This window comes from Eublepharis macularius, chromosome 2 (genome assembly GCF_028583425.1).
Source record: "Eublepharis macularius isolate TG4126 chromosome 2, MPM_Emac_v1.0, whole genome shotgun sequence".
In the NCBI taxonomy this organism is placed as follows: Eukaryota; Metazoa; Chordata; class Lepidosauria; order Squamata; family Eublepharidae; genus Eublepharis; species Eublepharis macularius.
In genome coordinates, this window is record NC_072791.1 from 164,066,573 (window position 1) to 164,089,017 (window position 22,445).

A 22,445-nucleotide genomic window follows, 5' to 3' on the forward strand; every position below is an offset into this window, starting at 1 on the left:
AATCTTGAGCTATAACATAGCCCATTTAGAAAACGATAATTTGGATTCCAGCATTAACCATGTACTATCTTGCTGCTAACAGGCAACTGGATATTGTCTACAATGCTGCATCCAAATAGTGAACATGGACAGCCAATTAATCCTTGCATTGAAATGATTTAAGTAGAAATACTTAAAGGCAACATTTTAAACAAACTTGTAGTACATTTATTTTCTCAAGTATCATAAATGAATGAATACATCAAAATAAAGAAAAATTATGAAAGCTCAAGCATTCCATTATTCTTAGTTTAAGCCTAGCTCCAAATATGTAACCCTGGTTGTCATCAACAAAAAAAACCCCAACTTTTAACCCTAGCCTAACCTCTCACGATTTTTCATAATTCCATTATTGCTTTGAAAAGCTCCATTAAATTGAATATTGGAGCCAGTATAGAAAGCAACTGGTTAAAAAAATGAATTTATCCAGCACCACTGAATAAGTGTAAAGTTAAGTTTACATATAAGCAAGCAATCATAAGAACTTTATGCATATTTATTTTTCCATCATACTACAAAACATTCTGAAGGCATATGATAAATATACTTTGGGTTGGATCCAGCTAGCTTTTTTTCCCCTCAATCTTGGCCAACTTCTTATTACAGTTCCCTTTCCATGCAGCTTTTGTTTGTGCGGGTCCCATGATCCCAAACATAGCTCTTTGGGTGGTCAAAGGGGACCCTTTTCTCCCTTTTTCATCAGTGGAAAAATGGTTTGGATCCACCCCTTCATATTCCTACTGAGAATTACTGAGAGACACTCAAAATAATTTCTGAAAATACTACGCACCACATTGAAATTTCTAGGCACCATGGTGACTCCTGTCCTGACATTCTCTGTGGTGGCTCCCACCCTATGGAACGGCCTGCCTGAGGAGGTCACGAGCCCCACTCTCCTCGCTTTCCATGAACAATGCAAAACTGAATTATTCAAAAGGGCCTTTTAAACTCAGATAGGAGGGCTGTATTGTAGGGAGATGATCTCAAAGAGATGCTTCATTAACGAGCTAGGGACCACAGACTTCACCACTACATTTCCTTACATCCTTCTGTTGCTTTAAGTATGTGCTCCTATATACTACCTGTTGCTTTAAATATGATCATACAGGGTAGTTCTATGTTGTCTAATGTCAGTTCTAGAACTGCTTATGCTCTGTTTCAGCATTTCTTCAAATCTGTATTGGATTTTTGCTAATGTTATGTCTTTGTAAACTTGCATTTATTTATTCTATAGCATTGTTTATTGAAATGTCCTTGACTGTACTAATCTCATGCTATGTGATCTGCCTTGAGTCTCAGTGAGAAAGTGGACTACAACAGTGAAATCCTAAAAAGAGTTACTCCAGTAACTCTGCTTAGGATTTCACTGTAAATGACATACATACATACATACATACATACATACATAACGTGCTTAGTCTTTAACATACTCTTATTGTAAGCCACCATGAGCTTCAGAAAAGGCAGGGTAGAATATTTTTTAAGGATAAATTACATTTTGGCAAAGAAGACAGTGCAATTCCTAAATCTGAAAGGAAAAAAACAACAGAAGGCAGGCTTCTGATAACAGCAGATGATCAGAAAATAAGAGCTCCTATGAAGATGTAAGGGTGGCAATGCTGCAGACCCTTCAGGATAGAAAAGGTTTCAACTATTTACAACTGCTTTAAGTTAATAGGAGACAGGCCACACCTTCTACACAAATGAAAACATCAAGTTATTGATTTTCTGAAAGATGCTAAATATGATTCCAAAATTTCTCACTTCACAAATAACATTGCTTTGTGCTCACTCAAGGAATTTTTGCCACAAAATCTGTATGTAATACTGTGAGCCATAACATGCCCACGTGATGCACAGAGCACAATGTTATTTCATATATGAGCAAAATTAGCACAGAAAGGCAAGAGATTTGTTGTGTACCACTTGCCACATTACATTGCCACTGGTCTGAAATACAGCAAGATTCTGAAAAGCTACCTAGGTTTTTTAAAAAACACACACATAACTGAATCATTCCAGAACCAGATGAAAAACCAAACCACTTAGCCAAGTGAATTTGCACAAATGCTTTCTCATGGGTAGAACCTTGCAAGATACATGCAAACGCAGTACTGTGGTATTTCTGAAAACTTTTAAATGACACATTTTTCATCTACCATATACAATGATTTTCAGCAAAGTGAAACATTTAGCCTACAACAGTAAAGAAAAAAACTTGAAAATGTGACCAAACTATACCTTCTTACTTATCAAAACGTACACAATAATTGGATCACTTTGTTATGTTTTTGCAACATAACTTTGTTTTAAAATTTTGAGAATGGCCTGCTTCACTGAATCCATGCTGACAACCAGAGAATGTCCTGGAGGGATAATTATATGAACAAGATCTAAATGGGTTTGACCAAATACAGAACTTGTACTCCTCCCCCATAATCAATTATTTATTCTTCCCCTGTGCATTCACCATTTCCCCCATGCAAAAAAAATTCTCCCTTGACTCATCCCACATTCATTCTACCTTCCACACTTACCTTTAAACTTCTAGAATTTAAACCTGGATTTACTCATGTAGTGTCTATCTACTCTCTACTTCTAACAGCCAAAATTCTAGGATCCTTGTTGTTCTTTCTCCCTCTGTTGCCTTTGATTTAGATGGCCACCCTTTCTTCCATGATTAGTACCTTCTCAACTCTGTTACAGTGTCAATTTGCCTGTTCAGTTTTTCCATGGGGAAATGGGAGATGTTCCTCCTTTGCTTTCCTCCCCTTTCTTGAGAATCCTTGTATTTCTCTTCTTCTTGATCCTCTATTAAGCTTTCTACACACTTTCCTTGGGTTATCTCAGTAATCTTATAGCATTCCATACTGCCAGTACCACAGCTACTCCTTTCATCTTTCCCACGTCTCCAGATGCTACATAATACATAAAGGTCTCACCATCATATCAAACTCAGAACATCCTCTTTCTTCTCAAGCCATCCTGTTCATGTCTTCTCTGCGTCCAACAACCATCTGCCCTAATGACCAGACAAAACTTTGGCTTTCATTCCACCCTCTCGTTTACTTCTTATATTCTGTCACAAAGTCATGTTGAACAATACTGTCAAAACTTGGCTCTTGCCCTTTGTCCATATCAGTGAAAACTCTGTTTCATACTTTGGTCATCTTGCACATTCTACTTCGCCTTTCTCTTCTACAGCCCTTCCTTGTAGCATCTGTTCTCATCCAGACCCCTAACCCTCTCACCGTTTGCCTATTGTGCAATCTGACCATCACATCCAGCTAAAAATTCCTGTGCTTATGGTCCAAGTTCTGCATGGCCTTGCCTCTCTTTAATCTCCATGTGATTTTCATTCCTCCTGCTCTTACTACCTTCAGCTATCATTTTCACCCATTCCCCTTTGATGTCCTTTATGCTTTGAATTCTCTCCACCACCACCTACATTGTGCTTCCTTCAGATTTTGGGTAAACATTCATTTCTTTATGTAACCCTGGAATCATCATCCCCACAACTAAAAGCCTAAGTACAGGTTACTGCATTTGCTTACATTACTTTCTCGCTATTTTTCCTCTCTTCGTTCACTCCACTAGTTTATTACCCATTCCTCTCCTCGGTATTCCCTTCCTATGTTTCTCAGTGCAGGGACCTGACTTTTTGTTTAAATTACTCTGTAAAGCATCATATATACCAATGGTATAACAATAATAGTATGAATCTACTGGAAATACCATTTGCCTCGGTTCATTAGTTATATTGCAACTCAAGAATGAAGACTTGGGGGAGGATTCTTTTCTAGTTACTTTTGTAAATAATTTTTTCTTTACCTTTTTAAATAACTGTTGAGATTAAGCAACATTTATAGAGTTAATTCTGCACATAATTTAATGAACAAAAATCTGCTACTCTTGTTTGTTCAGAGTTACACAAACACCTGGATTATATCATATTACTAGCATCACAAAATAGAATTCGACATTTCAAAATATCATAGTATCCAAAACCCACATCTATTTTTATAACCCAAGAATGAATCTTTATAAAATAGCTCAAGAAGGAACAGCAGCTTCTGGATTTTAAAAAAATGAATAATAAGTTATGTAAACAAATACAACTAGCCAGAACAAGTACTGTATCATACATAGATAATATGAGGGGAGAAAAAAAGAAATGTAATATGAAACAACATCCATTTACAATAATCACACAATATAGAAAACAGTGAGTCATGCTGAAAACTGGAAGAGTCACAAGGTGAACAGAGATGAAAAGAAATGCACAATTTTTACAGATGTCACAATATTATTTTCCAACTGCACCAGACTCCAACAAGCAAAGATATTACCAGCGTCTAGAACTTTTAATCTATTTGCTAATGATAAATTAGATCATCCTAAATTCTTCTAAAGTCCAATAATCTACCCCTCTCTTTCATGACTCATGCAATCTGAACCTGTGTGTGGTTCTCTATTCCCTCCCTGTTCAAGTGATGTTGTTATTAAATAAATAAATAATGAAATTATTTACTGTTACTGTGACCTTTGCCCACTGACGTGATTGGGGACATTTCTCATTCAATGTTCTCAGTGTTCAGTGATTCCTTTCTCTGAGACTGATGTTTATCACTGCTAGTATTTCTCATACGAATGTATTTTCCAACATTGTTATGACTCAAAAAGTGAAATCTGTGCCTTTAAAACTATGGAAAAATGGGCCAAACATAAGGTTAATCCTAGCTGTCCAATCCATCCAAGGGCTCTACGCATGTTGAAGTACAGTTTGACGTGTGCATCCTTAGCAGGATGGGGGAAAGTTAGGGTGATGCTCAAATCCAATCCAGCAGCTTTGGCTGCAATGAAATCACACTGATCATCTTTTTGGGTGGACAGCTGCACTCATATCCTTCTGGGTGGGATTTCAGCTTTGCTACTGGTATGCAGGTACTATTTTCACATGTGCTTTGTTTGATATGACCATAAATACACCCAATTAGGATAATTTAACACAATGCAAGAAGGGTGCTGGCCTTTTGTACAACTGCATTCAGCTGTTAAACACATTAGGATGATGTGTGCTTATAGACACACAATGAATACATGTGGGGGAGCATTGGTCAATTAAGACTCCCTGGTGCAAGGCCTTCATGTAACCCTGCAGGTGTAAAACACATATATCCTACCCTTCACATTTTATGATATTTGCCACCGCAAACACCAGTGTATACATAGCAACCACATCTGATATGTGAAGTGTGAATCACCTCCTAAGTACCCAGGTAAATATTGGCCCTCAGTATTCCTGGAAGAACTCTGTTAAATGTTTAGGAAATGGAAAAGAATAAACGGTTTTTCCCAACACATAAAATGCCGCTAAAAATTTATCTAACTTCTTTATTCCACTGGAACACATGGCAGTATAACTCCAAGCAGCAACTCATTTGGGTATTGCTTGAGTTAGGCAGCTTGACCACACTGTAAGACAGTTTGACCTATCTTCTAGTTCCTGTTTTCCATCTGATCTCATTCCTAGCATGAGACTCAACCACTGAGCTTTAATTACACACACAAATCTGAGGGGGAAGTGTGTTAAAGGGTGTTACCTTGGGATAACTGTGTGTAAAACAAGCTCTGACCTTGCTTTTATTGCAGCGCTTCCAGCAACAGGAATGAAGAAAGCAGAATGTTTGCTATTTTACCTACATAGTTCAATACTTTCTGGCATCTGTCTGATGACCTATTAGGTAATACTAGTGAATTATGATGTGATTTCTCCACAGATGTATATAATATATATATAATATATGTTAAAATATTGTGCATATATACATACACAAACCAAAACATGTTCCTCACCAACCCCCCCCCCCCAAACTTTTCTGCTTGGAAGCACTCTACTGAGCCAACAGTAAATAACATTGTGACACCTGAGACAAGTTGGATTTTAACAGGTAGCTTGTTACCTGGGAGAGTAAGAGCGCCTGAAAGTCTTGTGAGAAGGAGCAGCGGGGATGGAGTTAGGCTGAAAAAGGGGAGGGGGGTGCTTCGATAGCCCATCTGCACTCCAACCCCAGAAACGACTGCAGTGATCACAGGAAGAAAAAAGAGAGGGGGGAAGAAAAAGAAAAAGGGAGAAAAAAAACTATAATCTAAGAGGCTGAGTGTTTTCATGCTTTCTCAGCAAGAGAGAAACTTAATAGAAACAAGTGAGACAGGAATACTCCATTGGTCTGCTTCATGAAAGTATGTTAACATTCTGTAACAGATTATGCTGTTTGGAGATTTTAGGATAGTCCCTGCTTATTTCAATTTGCATATCATTAAATATAAAACCAGAATTATAGCATCCAATTTAAATTAACAAAAAATTGGCACCCAGGTTTATCTGGAGGTGGTTTCTACTCATTTAACCAATATCTAAGTATCAAGGTGAACACTATTCTGAATATGTATCTGGCACCAGTTTATCTTTGAACTTTAGGTAACAGAATTGTGGACTGAAAAGGACCTCACAAAAGGGTATCCATATGCACAAAGTCAACAGATTTTATGTATACACCTACAAGTTCACAGATATTCTGTGAGTAAACTGGTTGTGGAAAAAATAGGATGCCTTCTCTCATTTTCAGATGCTGTTGGCCATTAACATCAGAGATCCAAGTGTAAACTATAGAGGGGGGAGAATGATCAATGTGAAGGCTTATCACTTCTGACATTTGTTTATTTGTATTCCAAAGCTATACTCTTCAAAACTAAGAAGAAATAAGATGTCCAATAACATTCTTATCCTTTTGCCTTTTATTGGTGTGATTTAAACTGTGTACTCCAGTTTCACCCAAGCAACATTTTGACTAAACAAGGCTGAACAAATGCAAACACATTAAAGTCTTTATCCTCTGTCTTCTCATGTGTGCCTTATTGCTGCTTACTATTGCATTTAAATTCTGCCTTTATTCCAACATGGAACTCAAGGCAGAACACGGAGGGTTCTCAGGAGGTCTTCCCTCCAGAAACTGGGCGGACTCCGACCTACTTGGTGTCAGCAAGGTTGCAGATACAAGTGTGTTCCAACCATACCTTAGAAATTATTAGGGTTTAAATATTTCGCAGGCAGATTGAAGTCCATATGTATTTCCATCTTACATATGATTTATATGTTCAAAGGAAAAAGAGTCAAAAGCCCAGGATAGATATTAAACTCTGTATCTCAGTTAGGAGACTGTGAGGGCTTCTTCTTTCATGATTAGTTTATAAAAGAGTATTAGAAGCAAGAGGAAGAGTTTTCAAATATGTACCATGCCAGAGAAATTATATTATAGGATGTTAGAAGTGAACTTGTGAAGTATGGTTTGAGTTGAAATCTGGTTAGAATTAATGCCAGTCTCCAAATACACCCATTCTTAAAAGTCACAGAGGTTTACTAGCTTATAGAAGGCTAGATATCAGCCAACACTGCTGTCCCTCTTTATAATGGACCACATCTCTTACGACAGACTTTATTTCTGAAGCTGCTGGAGTATTCAGTTTGGTGTTTTTGTTTCTACTGAGTTTTAAGAACATTGTATAGGCAAAGGTCACATTGGTGTATAAATAAATGAAAAATGCTGCAAGACTGGAAGTTGGAAGTCAGAAATAATTCTATCGCATGTTACAGCAGCATCTCTGTAAAGACAGCGTCATGAAAGTTACTCAAGAAAACAGGTAGAAATAACTGTTATGCTCTTTGCAAGATACAGTTTCCCCAAAGAACAGGAGGAAAAAAGAACATTAAGTGCCACACATTCAAATCTCACCTACCTGCGGGATGACATCCTAAACAATGCAACCCCAACTTTCAATGGGTATTCTCACATATAAGAATAAGATGTGGCCATCTCATCTATCCTGTTACTTAATAAGCTCATCCATTTTTGTATTTATAATCTAAAAATGCAATGCTTTGACAGAAAAAAGGACGTTTCAAAACTGAAGAGATAAGTTGTTAGTGGTTCTCAGACAACATTAAAGATGTTTCAGGCTCTATGCAAACTCAAGTCATACTGCAGTTCATTCATATAACAGTTTTAAAGGTTCTGTTCTTAAGTGACCTTTCTATCTTAGTATTTGCAATTAAAAACAGGTGTGTGGGACAGCAGCAACCAAAGGCTTAACAAGGAAAGAAAACAACAGACAACCAGAGCTATGCAAACAGAAACACAGTTCACAAATGCAGTGGGTATTTCAGTATGGGAATGAGAAAGCTTTTAAACAAATGCTTTAATGGAGGCACCTGGAAGCAGCAGCATTTGGTTAAAAATTAGAAATGCAACTGATTAGATCTGTGGTGTCCTATTTTACCACAACAATATGAAGGCTGGGACCCACAAGATCCCCAGTCAGACATTTAACATACAAACTGAACAGTCTCTACAGAAAGCATGCTCATGTTTATGGGAAATAAATACTTAAGAATGGATTACCAACATCAAGTGGGGCCTGGAGTTCTCCTGGAATTGCAAACTTTATTTATTTATTTATTTATACCCTGCCTTTCCCCAATGGGGAATCAAAGCAGCATACATTGTTCTCTTCTTCTCCATTTTACCCTCACAACAACCCTGTGAGTTAAGTTAGGCTGAGAGGGTGTGACAGGCCCAAAGTCATGCTGCAAATTTGTATGGCCCAGTGGAGATTAATACCTGGGTCTCACAGATCCCAGTTTAACACACTAACCACTGTACCACACGCTGGCTCCTCCAGACCACAGAGATCAGTCTCCTTGGAGGAAATGGCAGTTATGGTATACAAAAGAATCTAGAAGAAAGAAAAGTCCTAGAATTGCTACAGACCATGGATGTCCAAGGTCTTCTGTTTCTTCCATGGTATAGGACAGAGAGCCCTGACCTGTATGGCACAAGCTAGATTGATCTTATCAGATCTTGGAAGCTATGCAGGGTCAGCCCTGGTTAGTACTTGGATGAGAGACCAACAAGGAAGTCCAAGGGTCACTATGCAGAGGCAGGCAATGGCAAACCCCCTCTGTTCCTCTCTTGCCTTGAAAATGCCCATGGATTGCCATATGTCATCTGCAGCTTGAGGGCACTTTACATACACATAGTACAGAAACTAGGAGAAATGCACTTGTCTGAAAAGACACTAAAGACCAGAGGCTACTTGGGGACTGAGAGAGAGGATGGGACTGCTGCTGGCGGATGCCTTCCTTTAAAGTGGATTTTACTTCTTAACCTTGAGAAAAACCCAAAAAGGATACTGAGATTTTTATATTAAAGTTGTACGGAATGTAACTGGATAGCAGCCAATTATATCAATCCATACATTTAGGATTAAAAGATTAGTATGACATACAGACTACATGAATACAGAAGCCTACAAGTGATATAAGTGGTGAGGAAAAGGCAGGGGAAAGTGGTATGTGGTGGGAAATTAAATTTTAAAATTGACTGTTGGGAGAGGAAGTGACGTCATGGGGAGGAGTTGGAGGAGCTGACCTGTGACCTGGATATGATATCACATCCCCACTGAGCTCCCTCTCCAAACCTCCAGGAATTTCCACTAAGACAGAGATACTTGGCAAACTTAAGTTAAGGAAAAACAACAAAAGTTGTTAACCTCATTACAAAAAACTGTTTACAAAATATTGGTTCCTGTCCTCAACGATGGCATAGCGAGCACAGATAAAGCAAACCAGATTATCCAGATTTAATCAAAATGGCATATTCCTTAATGCCATTAATCAGCATGTATGTCCACACAGACATATATACACGTTGTGTTTCTAAGGCTTGAAGTTTTGAAAACCTGATCCAAAATATACAACATTTTCCCAAGAATAAATGTCCAAAAATCCAAGTGACAAGCATACTTTAATGCCAATGTGACATTTTGTTCCAACAGAATACAGCATGTGAGGAATACAGCATGTGTGGTGCTATAACAGCATAGCTAACAAAATGGCACAGCCAAGGCAAAATAAGATATAATATTTGACATATTGTTATCTTGTGGCCCAATGGGCAAAGAAACTGCTCTGGTAGGGCCATTTGAGCTTGAAACATTCCCAAGCATCTTCAACACATTTTTGTGCTGTAGATTTAAGACCATGTCTTCATAACGCTCAGTATACCTTTTAAAATGCTTCTAGTGTATCTTTGACAGCTAGAGACAGAAGAACAAGCAATTTCTACTCATTATACTCATATACTAATTATTTCAACAACTTGAAATCAAGCTATTGGGGGACAGCACAGAGAATCTGAAGTAGACATGGGCACGATCTGAATTATGATTTCAAAAAAAACCCGATTTTGGCGTTTGCGCCATTGTGACTCAGCTAATCAGTTCTGTCCACGGCAATCGATCCAGCAGTCGGGGGTTTGCTTGTTCGGGACTTGATCAGATATATCGATTTCTGTTCGGAATTGCAGACACTCTTGCGCCAGTAATTTATTCCCGGGGCAACGCAGCGAGGGGAATGAGCTGTTTGCCCTCCTTCTGTCGCCCTCGAAACACGAATGGAAGCCCAGCTTTCCTTGATGAGCAGGCTTCCTTCCAACCACGGAGCAGCAACCCAGGGGAGGGAGGGGGAAGGGGGTGTTCTGAAGCCATGGGCACAAAGGAAAGGCAAAAGGCAGCGCGGGAGGCTGGGAGGCCGCCCGCGCTGTTTGTCTTTCCCCAGGACAAGGGGTGCGTGGGCAAGCCAGCCGCCCCTTGTCCTGGGGAAAGGCAAAAGGCAGCGCAGGAGGCTGGGAGGCTGCCTGTGCCGTTCGCCTTTCCCCAGGACAAGGGGTGTGCGGGCAAGCCGGCCGCCCCTTGTCTTGCGGGGCAGGTGAACGGCGCGGGCAGCCGCCAGCTCCGCAGTGCACCGGGACAGCCAGCTTACTGAGTGGGCGGGGGGGGGGGACACAAGAGCCTGACTACGGTTGCCCTGGGCGCTGGCAACCGTAGATCCGGCCCTGGGAATGTCCTCTCCCTGAGGGGAGGCAGCTCATTGCTGGGTTAAAAACTCCCCCCCACACTCTGTGTGTGTGTGTGTGTGTGTGTGTGTGTGTGTGTGTGTGTGTGAGAGAGAGAGAGAGAGAGAGAGAGAGAGAGAGAGAGAGAGAGAGAGAGAGAGAGAGAGAGAGAGAGAATGTCCCCTTCCCTCCCTGAAGGGAGGCGGCTCATTGCCGCCTCCCCCTGCCCGCCGGGCCTGGCAGCTGCTGCCACCAACCACCATTCCTATATCGCTGGAAACAGCGGGGCACCCTCCCGCTTTGGCCTTCCCGATTCCGGATCAGAAATGGACTTGATCGGTTAGAATCGGTGGCCTGGGTTCGGCAGCGGCCTGGATCCACGAACGGCTTAATCGGTATTTTTTTTTGGATCGTGCCCATCTCTAATCTGAAGATCATATTGTAAATAACCTGATACAGGATTGTAAGGTAGGGGTAGGAGCAACAGCAGATGCATAAAAGTTTAAGATGCAAGGTTGGCAATGCAAACAATAACCTACTGGAGCGTTCCACTGGATTCTAAACAATCAAATTTTGCTTTCACAGTTTCCAGGGACTTCCTGAGGAACTGGAAAGAACAGTTGTTCAAAAGATGGAGGGGCATACAGAATTTTTTTTTTTTACAATATCACAAGTTGTTTAATACAAAACCATTTTCCAAAGTGATATGCCTTTTCTTGCAAGAGGCAAAGTGCTAAAAAATGATTCACCAGCAATGTACAACATGATCCAAAGGTGAGCTGGGTAGCAGAGCAAGCAAACAACAAAACAAGGGTAAATAAACAGCAATGAATTATACGAAACAAAAAAGAAAGAGGAAAACAACGAAAGGCATTGCATGAAAGCCTGGGTTATAGGCTGCACTTTAAAACTGTAGAGAAAAAAGCTTGGATTCCGCAAATTACTTCCACGAATAGAAGGAATTTTCCTCTCCTCAACCTCCTGCTGCAGATCTATCTCCTTAAATGGTGTTCCTAGGTGACAGGGGACTCTCCTATCCCCATTAGCAGAAAATTTCCACAGGATCCCGTCCTAAGGGTTTTGGTGTATAACTTTCCATGCTAACTGTTCAGCCCCATTCTAACTGGAAGACGTCTGCTTGATGGCATGAAATAAAATCTTTAATTCAACATTTTAACTCTGCTTTATGTCTAGACAGTAGGTCCAATATGAGAATATAGGTGGTCAAAGCATCATATTTTTTTCTGAACTGTTCAGAGCAGGATGGCACAACCATTTAATGATCAATCATGTGCACTGATTAAAATGTGCCTCTTGGATATTTAAGCTGTGCCACCAATGCATGTTGCATCGTGTCATTCTAGCTGAATGTAAGTCTTGTGGCACAAAGGCAGCAACTCATGACTTCAAGTCCCCTTACAATCTGTAGCACCCACCACCACCCATTTTTAGATCCCAACTGCTGCAGAAAAAATTCATTCAACATACTGCAAATTTCTGCTGGAAAAGTGCTAGTCAGGGCTTGGCTAGGAGTGAGGTTGTTGCATTCTGTGTAATTTCCCACCAACTCTCATTGTTTCAGTTTGTGATCCCACCACCACTAACAGCGCTCCCTCTTAATTCTAATTGCTCTTTACTGTCTGTTTTTCCAAACAGCTATTGAAAATCCCTGCCCCTGTAATTACAATAAATTATGTCAAGTGACATACATTTAATTTGCATAATCTACTGACAACAACAAAAATTGATTTGGTGACTAAAGAATTAAGATCAAACTGTACCGATGGCTTGGATCCTATGCCTTATTTCCAAATGCACTTCCTTCTTCCATTGTGGAGGCAAGGTCTTCATTGCAGAATTCATGTCTCTCGAGCCAGGCACTTCACACTTTGAAAGACATTGGTCTTGTGCAAGTGGCTGAAGAATGCCTGCGCTGCAGGATCATCTCCACAATGGACAAAGGAAGCACCTGTGGAAACAAGGCAGAGAATCCAAGCCACATTACTTCCTCTGATCTAATCTACCATTGGCCTTTCCTGCTAAAATTATTTTAAACATGTGGTTTATCAGGCAGGCTTCTCTCCCACAATCATTCAAGAAGTCATTGCATCCAATGTATGAGGAATTCTAAATAGTACTTTTAAAGCACAATGTTTGTGCAGTTATTCTTCCACTGAAAAAAGATCTCTCTCCTGGTATAGGGGCACTTCTATCATAGTAAAAGTGCATTTTCCTGATCTCTCAAACTGTGATAGCTAGTTCCTGGGTTTTTCCACATCAATCACACTGCCATTGTGAGTGATATGGAGAATAAGGATGTACCAGGTTCAGAGGCATCTTCTGGCTAATGCCTGGGCTGTAAACACTGGCAGCAATTAGTGAACACTGCTGCTTCCCCTGATCTATGTTCATATATTACATATTTAAACAAAATGATTTTTAAAATTACTATTTAAGAATTTTTAGGGCTCTTCCACCGTATCACTCCAGCACAGGAGTACTTTTCCAACCAAATCTGTATAGAACCACAAACATTAACAAAACTACCCCTCTGTCTTCAAAGCCCTGAACATTTCCAGATCTTTTAGGATTTTTGTTCTGTTAAACTTTTTATGGATGTAAGCCACATCCCTCTCCAATGTCATATCACTTCTTACTTTCAAACAAGAAAGAGAACCAGACATACCTCTAAAGCCCAGGGAATAGAATGTACAATTCATTTCTTCAACAAGACTACTCACAGTATCTCTTTTGATGGAATTGGCGCTGGAATGCGGCTAGTGTGTACAGCACCACGAGAAAAAATGGTAGTCTGAAAATACTACCACCAATGTTGCTCCTAAGACGTCCTAAGACGCCCACAGACATCTCTTGCCAGAATCACTATAACCATCTAACTTCCTTTTAGGTACACACCACTCTTACTTCTTATATCATGTAAACAAAGACATTGTAAGAGTTTAGACAAGGTCTTTCTTTTAGTTTCCACGCAACACTTTGTATGAAATAAACTAAGAAAATGTATTCATCCATCTCCAGTGTATTGATGATGTCCTCCAAAATCTTTTTCCAGATTTTCTTTGAGGCACATCTTTTAATATCTGATTATCATTTGTTGCATAACAAAGTATAAAAAAATGTATAAACAAAGCCACAGTATTACCTTGGAGATAGTCCTCCATGAGAACAGTTGGTAGGTGAAGTTAAGGGGCTGGTTCTGCTGCTAGGGTGCCGTGATGGAGTTCGTCCCACTGTATTACTAGGAGAACCCTAAAATATAAGTAAAAAAGAGGGTGATAATGGAGAAAACTCTATTTATATAACATGGTGTGGAGAAAGCAAAGTAATGAACAATTTGCACTGATTTTATTTACCTTGTGATATAAGAAATATTCACATTTACTACTAGCTTGTCCATTAAGCATAAGCATTCAATTGACTAACATCTAACCAACTATTAATGGTGTCCATTGTTTTCTAGCTCTGTAGTGGTTACATGTCAACGTTTTCTCGGCAATGTACAGATTCTCAGGGATCAAGCCTAAGTAAGTCAGACCAGAAATAAGTCCGTTTTATTCAACATGAGTTACTTCCAGAAAAGGGTTCTTATTTATTTATTATTTATTTTGTTTGACTTATATCCTACCCTCTAAAACAAGGGGGGCTAGATGGGTGAATTAAATGTGCTGTGATTGGATGGCAGCCATACCCCAGGGGGTTAGGTGAACTGTAGTTTTTAGTCTGAGGGAAAGTGTTCAGTGTGTCTAAGTCAGGCAAACTGTGTCGAAGGCTGAGTCAGCCGATGTGTATCTTAGAGAGAGGTAATTCTACTGAGGCCAAGCAAGCTGTGTGGAAAAACTTCATCTGTGTGGATGAGAATGATTATGCTGTGAATGAAGAACTGAGGGAACAAAGTGTTTGCGACTGAGTCTGCTTATTATTTCTAGGCTAAGTGACAACTGTGTGGAAAATTAGTCTTTGTGACTGAATCTGTGAATAAACATTTAAGGATCTATACCTGATTTGAAACCACTAGAACCTATTCTAAATCCAATATGCTTATCAATACTCTGAAACCATTATGTATATGTAATTATAAATAAATTCTGTTTCTGGTTAAGCAAAATGCCTACGTACTGTCATACTACCATCTATAACTAAGGCTTCATATAATACAAGACAAACTGAGAGGACAAAGATGAAAACCATTAGTGGTAGCAAACACCATTTTGAAACACAAAGCAAAAAGGCAACATAATATAAACCATTTCAGAGCCTTATAATGAGGTGCCATAACAGGAGTTACAATATACAGGTCACATAAAGGGGATAAAATGCCACATGTACTTTCCCATAAGCCTCATATCTTGATAGCAAGTGTGCCATTACACAATTCAACTGCTTAAGTTGATTAATGCCTCCATTCGTTTTCTAAGGAACCACTACATAACAGTCTCACCACGCTAGTGTTACTGGAATTCTTGAGATGGTTGTGTAGAAGTCTGGTAGCACCGTCCTGGAATGTTTTTGGCAAGGCACCAAGTAACATGGTAAACTCAGGAGTGTTCAGTTCAAACAGAGAAATCAGGACTATCTGCGCTGCCTAGAAAGAAAGACAGACAGACAAATCAGTATTATGACTATTGAAAAACTTCAGTTACAGCCTATTTTGGAAGATCTTCGGCTACAAGAAGGATTCATTAAAAGAGGATAGGTATTTTGCACCAATTTAGAAGTGGATTGTATCCATAACTGTATCTTACATTATAATCAGGAAACACAACTGAGATTAATCCACTGCAGAATGACAAGGACAACATACCCAAACAACATATGAACTCCAGACCTGCATCCTGTGCACCATACTCTAGTGGTTTTGTTACCCATTCCATCATTTGTGTTATCCATTAAGATCTTTCAAACTTCATTTGAAAAAGAATCTGTTTTTGAAGACCCATTCTTTGTTGAGTGGAATTCTAAAAATACCTTAAATGATTCTATTGTTTCAACATATTTAGTACAAATCCCAACTAAATGATTGCTCTGTTTGTTGTAAGTCCAGAAGTTTAGCTGTGTTAGTTTGTTGCAGCAAAAGCAAAAAAGGGTCTTGCAGCACTTTAAAGACTAACACATTTTTTATTACAGTTTATGCTTAAATTTATACTGAAATGAAAAAATTAAGGTGCCACAAAGACTACTATTCATTTTTTTTTACTGTGTTCATAAATATACTCTAAGTTGGTCAACATCTTTGAGGGGTCAGTTTCCTGGAAGGTGCATCTTGCAATTTCTAGGCTTTTAGGTCAGCTATTACTTTAGTGAAATTTGCTGCATCTGAGGGAGGTAATTTGATGAAGTCTGCCTTATTTGTTTATAAAGTTAAAACAATGACCCATATGCTTTCTGAGGCAGAACTTTGGGCTGCTTTAAAATAAGGTGGAGGAGGATGGAATCATCCCCAAACTATTTTTGAAAGTTTTGTTGGGCTTATAGAAAAAATGTTCTCTGCCACAATTAGGCTGAAGACCAAGGTGCTGCTGACCACTGAATTCATTTTTTTAAAAGGTAGTTTATGATATAACAGACAGGTAATATAAGGTCACCAAAGAACTGCTTGGTTAAATTAAATAATGGATTGCCCATTAAGAAATGGTACACTCAGGGCCAGCCCGCCCACTGAGGCCAGCCCGGCAGCTGCCTCAGGGCACTAAGGTGCCGGAGGAGCGCCAGCCCAGGAGCAGTGGTGCACGCCACGGAGCTGCCACCGCTGCCGCCAGCCAGGAGCACATACTGGTGGCGGCAGCGTGGGGCAGCTGAGCGGGCAGCCTCCCGTTCAGTCGCTCTGCGGGCCAGGTTCAGCTGGCAGCCAGGGTGGCCGGCTGTGCCTGGCCTGCAGAGCAACTGAACGGGTGGGCTGGAAGGCCCCGCGTGCGCGCACCCAGCCCTGAGTGATGACATCACACGCAGTGATGTCATCACGCAGTCCAGCGCGTGCGCATGCACGCACATGCACACACACAGAGGCAGCTATTAAGCTGCCTCAGGTGCCGGTGATGCTGGAGCTGGCCCTGGGTACACTGTATTTCTCAGCTTATGATGGCTTTTCATGGACTAAACACAATTGCTGTTCAATAGCTGTGCAGGAAAATACAATCAAAGTGGCATTAGAAGGCTTGGAGAAAAGATGTGAACTTTTTTTTGATCTACTTATGCATCATTATATTTGGGACTTTAAAAGTTTAGGAACATATTGATAATTTTACAGAATTAATGTTTGTGTATCTTACAGAAGCTTTTAAATTGTTACATGTGAATATACTAGATATTGCCTACTAAGAAGAGAGGGACAGGGGCATTCCTGCATATCAGTGTATCTATGTTGCGGGTTGCCTTGAAACTGAGGATATTACTTATTATGTTTTATGAATAACTATAACGATCCACATTTATTGTACTCTTAAATCAGGAGCATTTTTATCAATACCCACTGGATGTAATTTTTGGATATGACTATTTTGAAGGGGATGACTTTTGATGATTTCAGTTACGGATCTTAAGGACTATTTTGCTTTGGTCAGTAATGTTAATTAAAAATATTTGTGTGCATATTGTATGGGGAAGGGCTGTTGCATATTTTGTACTGTACTCTGGCTAAAAGCAGTGAATAAGACTCGGACAGTCCTAGGGGTGAGTCAATAATGGCTGAACTGGGGCCATCTCTGGCCAGGTGAAGATATGCTGAGATCCAGCCTTTAATAATTATCTTTTCTGCTTAAGCCATTAGGAAGCAGTACCCGAAGGAGTAAGAGAACAATATTTCTGTTAAGAAAATCCTTTTCTGAAAATCTTAACTATCCCCTTCTTTCCTCTAACCAGAATTCTTCCAGATGAGTAGGTTGCGTGCCTGTACTATACCCAAAAACGGCAATCTTCTCTATTTGGCTCTACAGAACTTTTGAATGATCATCACAATAGCATCATCTGAACTGAAAATTCTACCATAGATCAAAGGACCCAAAAGAGAACAGTTCAAGCAGTGAATAAAATAAGATGGGTGAACCATGCCAAACTGTATCAACACTCAGAAAAATCATGCAGATCCCAGCAAAGGAATTATTAGTTTAATCAGAGAAACTGACATGCGAGTCAGTAGTGCAACTAGGCAAGCAGGATCTCAGGTTCATGAACTCCTGGAAAAACAGCAAGTTCAACACATTCAGGCTCCGTCCAATTCCCCCTCCCCCAGTTTCTTAATCCAGTTATAAATAAAGCAATTCCTAGGCAGAATTAGGGACATGGTACAATCCCTGTCCACTTATTCTTTTTCAGTTGTGTTGGTGGTTCTGAAAGAGCTCTTGCTAGTTCATGTTGCAGATTTATTTCCTTTGAGGAACCTTTCACTAGCACCCATTTTAATCCATGGGAAGAAGCCCCCATTTTCTCAGGCAAGATCGCACATGCTATCCTTCATATGCCTTATAAAAAGGGTGTGAGCTATTGTGTACAGCCCTAGCTGTCTTTCTATATAGACAGGGAGGAGATATCCTTCAGGGCATGCATGCTGCACACATAGGAGGCAGCAGGCACACCCCAACTCTGGACTGGGAGCTTTCAATTGTTTCCATCCAAACTTGAGATGTGAACTCATCAGAAGTCGCAACTAATTACAGACTCTTTGAGGCTGTTTTCATAATACGTCTAATTCAAACTCTAGAGTGAAAAGCCAAGTTATTGCACACATGCACACACATATACACATGAATAGTCACCACTGCATTTTTTTCAGGCCCTCAATCCATTTCTCTCCACAGATCTAGACCAGATTAGAACTCTAGACTGCAAACAAAGAGCAATATCTTATTATTAGTGTACACTACTTTCAGTCTACCTGTTTACACTTCTCTTCCAAGTTTCCTTCACCAGGACCTGACGATGCTGCTGTTGGTCTAGCTGGCATATCCTCACCTACCCAACTATGCATGGTCTGAGTTCAACAAATAGGAAAGGGGACATGGTTTAGTAGAAGCACAAGATTTTCAGTGACCAATACCTAAAAGGCAATTATATATTTAAGTCTGCACATGTTGCATCTTCAAAGCAGTTGGTGCTCTGCCAATTTGAAAACGAGAATGCAACAATTAAATAGGTCCATCATCACCTGACCTTTCAGGCTAATTTGGCAAAGGAGCATCTCCATTGTTTTACTGCTGCTTAATTGGATTCCATATTCTTCTGTTACTCACGTACCAATCAACATCCTTAAAGGTAGTTTTATTATTCCCAGTAATAATCATAGCTGAAAATTAGTTTTCCTTTTCTCTTTTTTTCTGGAGGAAAAAGATCAGGTGACATGGACTGCAGAAACAAATCATTTTGCTGGCAACTCCAAAACAAGAAGACTTCAAAGGTCTTCACAGGATTAGGCGAGAGCGATGTTAAGGCAAATGGCAAGTATTTCTAGGGCAGCAAAAGCAGCAGCAAATCACTGCAACAGTGCTAGCATACTGGACTGCAAATCTAGAACAGCAGAACACTTTTACCCATGTGAATTTTCCAGAGCATGACTTGGATCCCATGGACGATTTCCACACAAAAAAGAGCAATTTTTGCCACTTCACTTCTGAAGCAAAATTCCAACTCCCTTTCCCATTGTTCCTGAACCTTCCATTCCCCACATCTAAAGTAGTTTTTTTTTAACTGTAGCATAAGGAAGAGAGACAGGGAAGTCATGCTCCAAGGACAGAAATCCATTCTGTCTGCAGAAAGTCTCCATGGGATCCAAACACATGTCTATCTTTTGGCCTCATATTTTGAAAACTGTGGGCCTAAAGATGGGAGTTGGCTACAGAAATTTACCATACGAGAAAGTCTGTCTTATCTCAGAACACAATTTATGCTTGATCAAACTAAGAATCCATGTAACCTAGTCTCTTATTTCCACTAGTAACTATCCAGATATTTTCAGGAAGCTCACAAGCAGGCCATGAAGCCAACAGCCCAAGCCATTAGAAACTGGTCTACAGCCTTTGAATATAGGTGTTCCTTTGAGCTATCACAGTATTTGAAAGATGTATTCTCTATAAATTTGACTAATTCTATAATAAGAAAATTAAAGGAGTGACCATCACCTCATCTTGTGACAAAGTATTACATAAGGTAATTATGCATTCTATGGAGAATAAATTTCTTCTTTCTGTACTGAAGCCGCTTCCAAGGCAGCTTGATCCCATTTAATAACCTATTCTTCACAGAACCCAAAACAAATGGCCTGGCCAACCAAGTTCTTGAACTTCATATTCAAAACAAACAGAAAACGATGGCCACTGTTTTGGAAACAAACCTAAGAATAGACAGATCTTTAGATTGTGATAGTACTGAAGCAAGCATGTTTTAAATATTGATATTTAAACCTTTTTCTTTACTTGTTCCTGAAAGGAGATAAAAATTTCTATACATGTTTTATATTGTCCCAGATGGATCTCTAAAGAATATCGCTCAAAGAACCCAGCTTTCAATTCATATCCCCACATAAAATATATTCACACATATAATTAAAACAGAGGATCAAATGTGATTATAGTGTCATTTATGAAAATGACCCTAAGCTTTACAAGGGAATCTTGAAGCAATATGTTACAACACTGAAGCACCATTAAAGGAATGGCAAATTAAACCATATATTCCCCCCCCCCCAAATGTTTTCCCTCACACTTAATTCTTGTGTTTGATAACATGCACATTGGTGTGGTAGTCACAAAATGTTCTATGTGCACATATAAGCATTCTGTCTGTTCCTGGTATTTTACCTATACAATGCTTGGAACATTTTGACCTACTCCATAGGGCTGTTTTGAGGATAAATGGACAAGGGAGAACAATATATGCTGTCCTGAGTTCCTTGGTGGATGAGTGAGATAAAATGTACTAAACGAACCTCTGAATAAGTTCAATGAATTATGAGAAATATTGCACCGTCTACCTTACAGTTCTGCAGCACAGTCAAAAGCATTTTCTCTATAATCTATGAATAATCATATTTTCTAGACTGATTTTCTGACTCCTCTTCGTTTTCTTTCCTAAAAGCAAGCACCTTTAGGAAACTGAAAGACTCCTAGCTAGAGATGGGCACGATCTGCATTACGATAAAAAAAAAAACCACGATAATGGCGTTCGCGCAATCGGGACCTGGTGGATCGTTGTCTTCCATGGCAAATGATCCAGCAGTTGGGAGGGGGCTGGACCGGGGCTGGATGGGGTGATTGTGATAGGATTGGGAAGCTAGACATTCAGGCGCCAACCATCTATTCCCCTGGCAACGGAAGCAGGGGAATGCCTGAGCTCTGTTTGAAACTTGATAATATTTCCCCTAGCGAGGAAAAGCAAACAGTTGTGAGCGAAAAGGTGGCTTCCTGAGAAAAATATAAGCAAAGTGATTTGGAGAGGAAGGTGTTAAGACTTAAGAGAGAGAGAAAACAAGAGAGCCGCTTTGAGAAGCTGTTTTGCGCTCCTCTCCTGAGTTCATTCAGTGCGTTGAAAGAGTTAACAACACTGAGAACAGATCTCATTCAGTGCGTTTTGGAAGACTAGCTGCTTGCTTTTAAAATCGGGTGGGGAGGATTCTATCCCTGCTTTTTTAAAAAAGCTGGCTGAAACTTGTTGACGGGGTGTCTCTCTCTCTCTCTATTTGGAGAGGCAGGGACGGGTTAAAAACTTTCCCCCCCTCTGCTCTAAGTGCATGTGTGTGTGTGTGTGTGTGTGCGCGCGCGCGCGTGTGTATGAAAACGTCCCCTCCCTGAGGGGAGGTGGCTCGTCGCCGGGTTAAAAACTCTTTTCCCCCTCTGCTCTACGTGTGTGTGGGGGGGGCGCCCCTCTGCTTTGGCCTCCCCGATCCCAGATCGGAAACGGGACTTGATCGGAGTGAATCGGAGATCTGGGGTCGTCACCAGCGCAGATCCATGATTAGTTTGATTTGTATTTTTTTTGGATCGTGCCCATGTCTACTCCTAGCACCTGGAAATGTCTATGAGCAAACTTTAGCCTGGATTCTACACCGATGTTTTTCTTGTTCCACTTTTATTATTATGCTACTGTTTTTGGAAGCATCCTCACAACATCCTTCCATTTTCATTCTGTCTCTACCCACCCCCCACCCCACCCCTCTGTTTTTCACTATGATTCCCAGACTACTTTGGTACAATCATTTGGAAAAGATGAAGTAAAAGCACCGTTTCAAGCTGTGTGTGAGAAGGACATCAGTATTATTTTCATTGTCTCATTCCCTCACTCCACACCATGAAAAGTTCTTTTTGAGCATGTACAAAAATAACACTGTAAAGTTAAAACACTACAGCAATTTGTCAGTTACTAACTGATCTTTTAAAACAACTAAAAGCACTCTGGTGATGGAGTGAGGGATGGCAGGCTTTGGAAGCTGCTGCAAGGAAAACAACAGTT

At 40.1% G+C, this 22,445-nt stretch overlaps 1 protein-coding gene across 1 annotated transcript in view; it reads right to left on the reverse strand.

The window, feature by feature from the left end:
• CLASP1 (cytoplasmic linker associated protein 1) overlaps positions 1-22,445 on the reverse strand; it is a 252,409-nt gene that overhangs the window by 36,482 nt on the left and 193,482 nt on the right. Inside the window, exons 31-32 of the mRNA XM_054969847.1 lie at positions 15,451-15,594; positions 14,155-14,261 (exon numbers count right to left, since the gene is read on the reverse strand). Of these exons, the coding sequence (XP_054825822.1) occupies positions 14,155-14,261; positions 15,451-15,594 (251 nt within the window). The remainder of the gene's footprint in view (positions 1-14,154; positions 14,262-15,450; positions 15,595-22,445) is intronic.